General features: G+C 55.3%; 1 protein-coding gene across 1 annotated transcript; it reads right to left on the minus strand.

Moving 5' to 3' along the window:
• Positions 1 to 1,102: 1,102 nt before the first annotated feature.
• On the minus strand, positions 1,103 to 5,866 carry PROK1 (prokineticin 1). Its single transcript, XM_045895374.2, has 3 exons — positions 5,629 to 5,866; positions 2,939 to 3,064; positions 1,103 to 1,426 (listed from the first exon to the last, which is right to left on the minus strand). The coding sequence occupies exons 1-3, from the start codon at positions 5,704 to 5,706 to the stop codon at positions 1,307 to 1,309; spliced, it is 324 nt and encodes a 107-aa protein (XP_045751330.2). The 5' UTR covers positions 5,707 to 5,866; the 3' UTR covers positions 1,103 to 1,306.
• Positions 5,867 to 6,819: the final 953 nt, after the last annotated feature.

Genomic DNA, 6,819 nt, shown 5'->3' on the forward strand with positions numbered 1-6,819 from the left:
AGCCACACACCTGAGCCCGAGCCACACACCCTCCGGGCCCAGAGCCCAGTGCCTGTCACCCTTCATTCAAAGAAACCCTGAATCCACTTTCGCAAAAAAATTGCCCAAAACGAAAGGAGGAACACCAATGGCATCCTTCCCCACCTGGAAAAGGCCCCGTCCTGCCCTCCCTACCCCGTGTCCCCACGCCAGCAGGAACACCACAGCCACTCGCCCTTTGTTCATGCTTTTATTCTGCAGGGGGCAGGTCAGGGAGCGCAGCTTCCGGGGCACCACGCAGTCCTGGGTGAGCCGAGGGCAGGGGCCAGGTGGGAGGAGCTTGGTGGGGCTGTTTTAGAGGCCAGTGGAGACCAGTGACACAACTCCCAGACAGACAGCTTTGAGCTCCGGGAAGCCTTGCTGTCTAGAGAAGTTGCCTTCTCTGGGTGTGAGGCCTGTGCAGCCTGGTCTCTGGGCGGTAGTTGCCTCCCCCAGGTCCAAAATCAATGTGCTTGCCTGCTGTCTCCCCTCCCACCTCCCCACCTCCCCAAGCTGGGCAGAAGCCCCCGTCCTCAAGGTCACAGACATGCTCCCAGCGGCTGATCCTCGGAAAGGAGCTGTTTGAGGTTACTCCCTAATTGCCTCCTAAAATGTCAATGGCTGATTAGATTAAACTGCCCCCACTTGCATTCTATAGGGAGGCCGTGGGAACTGGGGGCTTCACTAGTGAACTGGTCAAGTGTGAGGGGAGGGGCCTCGGAGGCAATGCAGTTCTGGCCTAGTGGGCGGGCTCCCCGCACCTACCATGAGATCACCGTCTACTGCACCCCGGCCTCCCGCCACCCCGGAAAGGTCGCTCCTCACAGGCCTCATGGAAAGGGCCTGAGGCTCAGTCCAGGACCTGTCACGGAGCAATACACCCAGGGCCTGTGCTGGGGAATGTGGGATTCAGGCAGAGGAGCGCATGCAGGAAGGGGGAGAGACGGGCCCAGGGAAGAGGACAAGCCACCTCTGAAGACCAGACGGGTGAGTGAGGCAGAGGCTAAGGGAAAAGAATCCCCTTCCTGTTACTTACAACCCCTCAGGCAGCCGGAACAGGGAAGAGAACCAGTCAGGCCCCGTCTCGGCCCACAGCCCGAAGCTGGGACCCGGTGTGCTATGCGTCAGCATGCACGCACACGGCTGTGCTAGGGAGGAGGGACCGAGGAGGACAGTTCGGGGACGGGGCGGTGGGGGAGCTGGGCCACGGGGCAGATAGGGCCTAAGAGGCGAGCCCAGGCTGGGCTCATGCAGAGGCGCGATGTGTATCCCGACAACAGACAGGCTCCTAGAAGCTGATGTTCTTCAGGTCCGTGGAGCAGCGGTACCTGCCATCCAGGCACCTGGAGCACAGCAGGTTGGGCAGGCAGGGGCAGGTGTGATGCTGGCGTTTTCTGAAGAAGGGGACCTGGGAAAAGAGAAGAAGGAGGACTCCTTCACCATAAGGGAGGTGGGCCTCCTGGCAGGAGCCTCTGGCCAGTCCAGCCCTGGCCGGTGGCTTACTCCTCCGACCAGCCCGACAATAAGTTATGACAGAGGGGGAAACTGAGGCACAGTGGCTGAGCGACATGCCAAGCTCACGCAGCTAATTTGTGGAGGAGCCAGGATTTGAACCCAGGCAATCTGGCTCTTGGGACAACGTAATCAGCCACAACACTGTCCTTCCACTCCAGCCTTAAAACACCACAAGCCCCCGCGCTGCCTAGCCAGGTCCTCTCGCCGGCACACGCGTGCATGCACGCACACACGTTGGTGGACCGAACATCACTTATAGCTCACCTGTGATGTGCTCAACGCTAGGGGGTGCTAGGGATGCAGCGGTGGACAGGACAGGCACCGTCTCTGCCCTGTGACTCACCCAGAGACTAAACTATTGAGGTTTCCTCAGCGGAGGGTGAACAGGAACGGTTATGATCACAGGTAGGGTCAGACTGCCCGGGTTCAAATCCTAAGCTTGCCACTTCCCAGCTGCGTGACAACTGGCAAGTTCTTTAGTCTCTGTGTCTCAACTTTATTATCTGCAAAATGGGTTAATAATAGCACCTACCACATATGGCTGTAAAGAGGTTTAAACTATACAAATGCGAAAGGACTTAGTCTGACAAGTGGCCCATGGTAAGCACTCAGCATTAGCTTTTACTGCCACTGGTGTCTCCTTTGGGAATATAGATCCGCAGCTGAACCACCTCACACACCCCGAGGCGGCAAGGACTGCCTCGCCATCCCACCTCCCCATCCCCCAAGAGGCCCGGATCAGGAGGGTGACCACAGGAGGATGCTCTGAGCCCAGAAGAAACGGGACCCCTGGGTGCAGTTGTGCTTCCCTGAGGAGCATGACAGACTCCTGAACCGCAGGGAGCCCGGGGGAGGGGGCTGGCACGCGGGGTCCCCATGCACACCTCTTGTTGCTCCTGTACCCGGCCCTTCTATGCCCCCTGGGCTGGGAGCTGCCTGTCAGTGGACGGCAGCAGGGTGCGTAGGGCCCAAAAGAGTACAAGTCCCTCCTTGAAGCATATGCCCTGGGCCCGTGGCTTGCCTCACCCTAACCAGACCCATCCCTTGGATGGGAGGCCATTTTGTGAGTCTTATTTCATGTTCTTGAGGGAAAGTTCCTATGGGTAGAGAGCATTCAGGCCCCCTTGAGAATCTGAGCTCATCAGATCTGAAAGAGACTTCGGGAGCGATCGGTCTCTTCCCTCATATACACGAGGCGACTGAGGCCCAGAGCAGTCATGCTAATTGCCCAAGGCCACTCAGCAAGTGAGCAGCTGGGGTTCCCGCCCCCAGGTCTAACAGGCTGTGTGATTAGTACCCCCCCACACTCCACCCCAGGCTGCCTCCAAGGAGCAAGGAGGCGGTGCCCCACCCCCCTGAGATGTCAGCCATCTGGCTCTGGGCCTTGAGCAGGTCTGTGCGGTACCTTATGGCTGCCGGGGTGACACTCCTCTCCTTCCCGCCCCAGCGGGGTGCACATCCGAAGCCCACGTAGCCACAGGCTGATGGCACAGCACGTGCCCGCCCCACACTGGACATCTCGCTCACAGGCCTGCGAGGGGAGACAAAGCAGCCATTCGTGCCTGTTAGTGCCCCCCAAGAGAAAGCAGAAGGGAGAGGTACATCCAAAACCCTCACGGCAGCCTCGCACCCCATGCCGCACATCCGTGCTCCTGCCTCACTTGCGCCGGGATGCTCAGGGCTCAGCGGGGCATCAGCACTGAGTCTGGGGACCCCTCCAAGCTCCTCGGAGGCCACCCCAGTAGGGAGGCAACGCTCCTCTTCAGACCAATGCAGAGGTCAGGAGACACAGCTCTTCCAGCCCCAGGACATGCTCCAAGGATGCTGGTGAAATGGGACTGATCTGAGCTCCTAGAGGTGGGAGGGGCATTGATGGCCCAAGCCCCTAGGGGCTCAGTCCTTGGTTAGTCCAAGCTCCTCCCATCTGGACCCTGCCCTCGGCTCGCCCAGGATGACGTGGTGACCCGGAAGCAAGGTCCCAACCTTGACCCCACACCTGGGGATGGTGCCTACCTTCCCCATGCCGGCCCCCACCTCAGCCCTCCCCTTGGTCCTCACCAGAAGCTCAGCCTCACCCGAGGTGCCAGCACCCCAGAGAACAAGGGGCTCCCCCGGGGCTTCTCTGCTGGCCTCCTTGATCCCCAGATAGGGATGGACCCCTCTGGGTTGGGCTCCAGAACAGGAGCTAAGCGGCCTTGGCTGGTTTCTGGAAGTTGCCATTTGTAAACAAGCCCACCCAAGCCTGCTTTAAACAAAAGCCTGAACGGGGGGAAATAGACCTCTGAACTGCTCCAGCCTCAAGCAGGGCCACAGTGGAGAAGCACCCGATCTTGGCACTCCCAGAGAAGTTTGGTGGCTTTTCTGAGCTGAGATTCACAGCTGCGGAGCACCCTCTGGCTACCTGGGTGGGACCTGGCAGAAACTGGAAGCAGCCAACTTGCTCAGCCCCGGGAGGGAAAGTGGGGGTGCGGGGTCTGCTTGCCACCCGGAGGAGGTGCAAGTGACAGTCACCTGGCTGTGCAGGTCTCCAGCCCAGTGAGGGCACATCTCACACACCCACCAGGCCCTGCAAGCCCGGGGTTAGGGCCAAGTAGACCTTCCCTGACTCTTCTTCTACAGAGCTGGAGCACCATTGTCCCACTCTGGCAGGAGGGACCGTCCAAGCCTGAATCCAGGATGGTCACAGTCCAGGGAGCAGGGGCGTGTGGTGGTGTCCGCCCAGCCTCTTCCTGGGAGTCAGCCTTGGGGCCTCAGCAAGGCATGGAGAGTGGAAAGAGATCCTCACCCCCTGAGGACGGGGTCCCACCCTCTCCTTGTCCTGTCTGTCATGCATGTCCTCCTACCCTAGATTTCTCTCTCACTGCGCTATTCAAAGGGTCCTCTTGAAGGGTTTACTAGAAAGAGATTTTCCCACCACCACTTGGCCAGATGTTGGAGCTGGCCCCATGAGGTCACCTGGGCGTCAAGGTCAACCCGCAGCGCCCATCCCTTTTGGTGGCTTCTCTCCTTTGTTCTTAGCCTCCCCGATCATCAGGCTACACAGTAGGAGGATTCAGAGGCTGATTCATTAGGTATAATTTTGCCCTAACAATGTTATTCATGCTCTGGGTCTCAAAAGCATTGACTTGCCTTTAATATGTGTTTGTCTTTGAAACTCAAGTCTTTTTCCTTTAAAAAGGAGAAGAAAGAAGTTTTCCTTTCTGTGATCATGAAAACTAATGTGATTCCAAGAGACATTTGGCATTTTTCTACATTTCCATTCTCTATGTGAAAAGTTGAAGGACGCTGGGGAAAAATAAATAAATTTCCCTCTCTCGCTCTCTCTTTTTTTTTTTTTCCTAGTGGCTTTGATCTGAAAGCTCTCAGGTATTACTCTCCATTTTAGTAAGAATGGTCCCACCACTGTAACACATTTGAGGGTGGTCCCGGGGAAAGCCCCAGTGTGAAGGCAGGCAAGCACCCCTGTGTGGGGAGCCTCCACTGGGAGGCTAGATTTCCACTTGTTATCCAATGCCTGCTTTTGGGTACACCCAGCCAAATGCTCTGATCAGAACCAGGCACAATTAAAATATACAAATAATAAAGGAAGGAAAGAATTTCAAGACCATCTTTCTTAAGAGTAGAAAAAGCAGAGGTTAAACATCCCCAATTAAAGCTAATAAGGTCACTGCCTTTAATTAAGTCAAGATGCTGTGTAAATTACACTTGACATGTGGACCAGATTGTATAAAAACCAAAATTTACACAAAAGATAAATTATGGGGTGCTAATCAACTTTATGAAAGAATTCCTTATTACACAATTAGGAATCTTCATGTTCTCCAAGGTCTAAACTTCAAAATGTTCGATGTTCTCCTAATGCAATTGAAAATTTTAGATTGGATTTACACACAGCCTCTCCAAAGTAGATCCCGTCTAGGAGTGGGGTAAGGTCCAACTAATCCAAAAAGCATGTGGAATGCCTCTCTGAAATGCTGGCTGACCGCTGACTCCTCAGTTTTTTTGGTTTGCCCCCTGTGTGGTTGCTGGCTCCCATCCAAGCAGACCCTGACACCCTCCCAAAACCCAGGGCAGAGAGGGAGTTGGACGCCTTACCCCTGTGATCACGGCACAGTCCGACACGGTCACCAGAAGAAACATGATTGAGACTCGCATGGCACCTCTCATGGTCATTTGGGGTGAAGGCACGACGCTGCCCGTTCCACAGCCTCTCGCTTGTTCCCGCTCAGCCTCCTGTGCCGGCTGGGAAGGCCAGGCTGTCTGGCCCCCTCCCTCCTCCCAGATTTATGCAGTCCGATCCAAGTTGCCTGTGGATGCCTTGCTCTGCTTTTCCCTTCCCCGTCACCAGTGCTATTCAGATGATCTCAGGGATGAACATGAGACCTGAATCCCTAATGACATCAAATCACCATCAAAACCAATAAAAAATGAGCACATCGGGGGCGTTGACAGGGGCTCGAACTCTCCGAGGAGCGCAGAGAGGCAGTCAGTTACATACATTTCACTCCATGGTCTTCTGCGCCTCTGGGACATCCTTCTATTCTGCTTGGGGCGGGGGGTGGGGGGTGGCTCTGACAATGAATTAAGGGATTTACAACATCACCATTAATCCTTTCCTGCTCCAAACTATGCAACATACAGGATCATCAGTCCCCTCACAGTCAAGCCAACAAGAATTATCTGGGCATTTACCATTTGTTCAGCACCGAGTTGGTGGCCCAGAGGACACGGATGGGTAAGGCAGTGTCCCTGGTTCTCTAAAAGGTTAAAAGTCCAATAGGAGACATAAGACAGTGAGAAAACAAGGCCATGCCGGTGGGGTTGATGTCTCTGAGAGGCACACATGAAGAGTAGCTCTCTAAGAGGCTCAGGAGTCACTTGGTACAGGACTCAGTGTCACTTGATACAGGAACCAGAGGGCAGAAGATGAGCACAGGTCTCTGCTTGGGTGCGACTGCAGCTAAAGGGCACCAGGAGCCTCCCCACTGTCTTTTTGGATTTAGAGTGAGCATGAGAGTGGGCGAACAAACACGGTGGGCTCAGGTGCCAGTCTGGTAGGAGGTTGACTTGGGGCATGGTCCCTCCTGCTGGGTGAAGAAGCCCCCAGTCCCAGACTTCCCATGCCAGCCAACCCAGAGAGAGCTCCCAGAATCCTGTATCAGGCAATCTTCTTTCCTCCACAAGGATAAAAAGCTATTATTTCCAAGGCATGCTTTGCCATATGTTAATAGATGTTACACACACCAATGAATAAATAAAAGATGTCTATAGTCAACACTTAGAGAA

The sequence above is a fragment of the Mirounga angustirostris genome, unplaced genomic scaffold (assembly GCF_029215605.1).
Source record: "Mirounga angustirostris isolate CCGP_5_RB_7025 unplaced genomic scaffold, mMirAng1.0.hap1 SCAF_4, whole genome shotgun sequence".
Lineage (NCBI taxonomy): Eukaryota > Metazoa > Chordata > Mammalia > Carnivora > Phocidae > Mirounga > Mirounga angustirostris.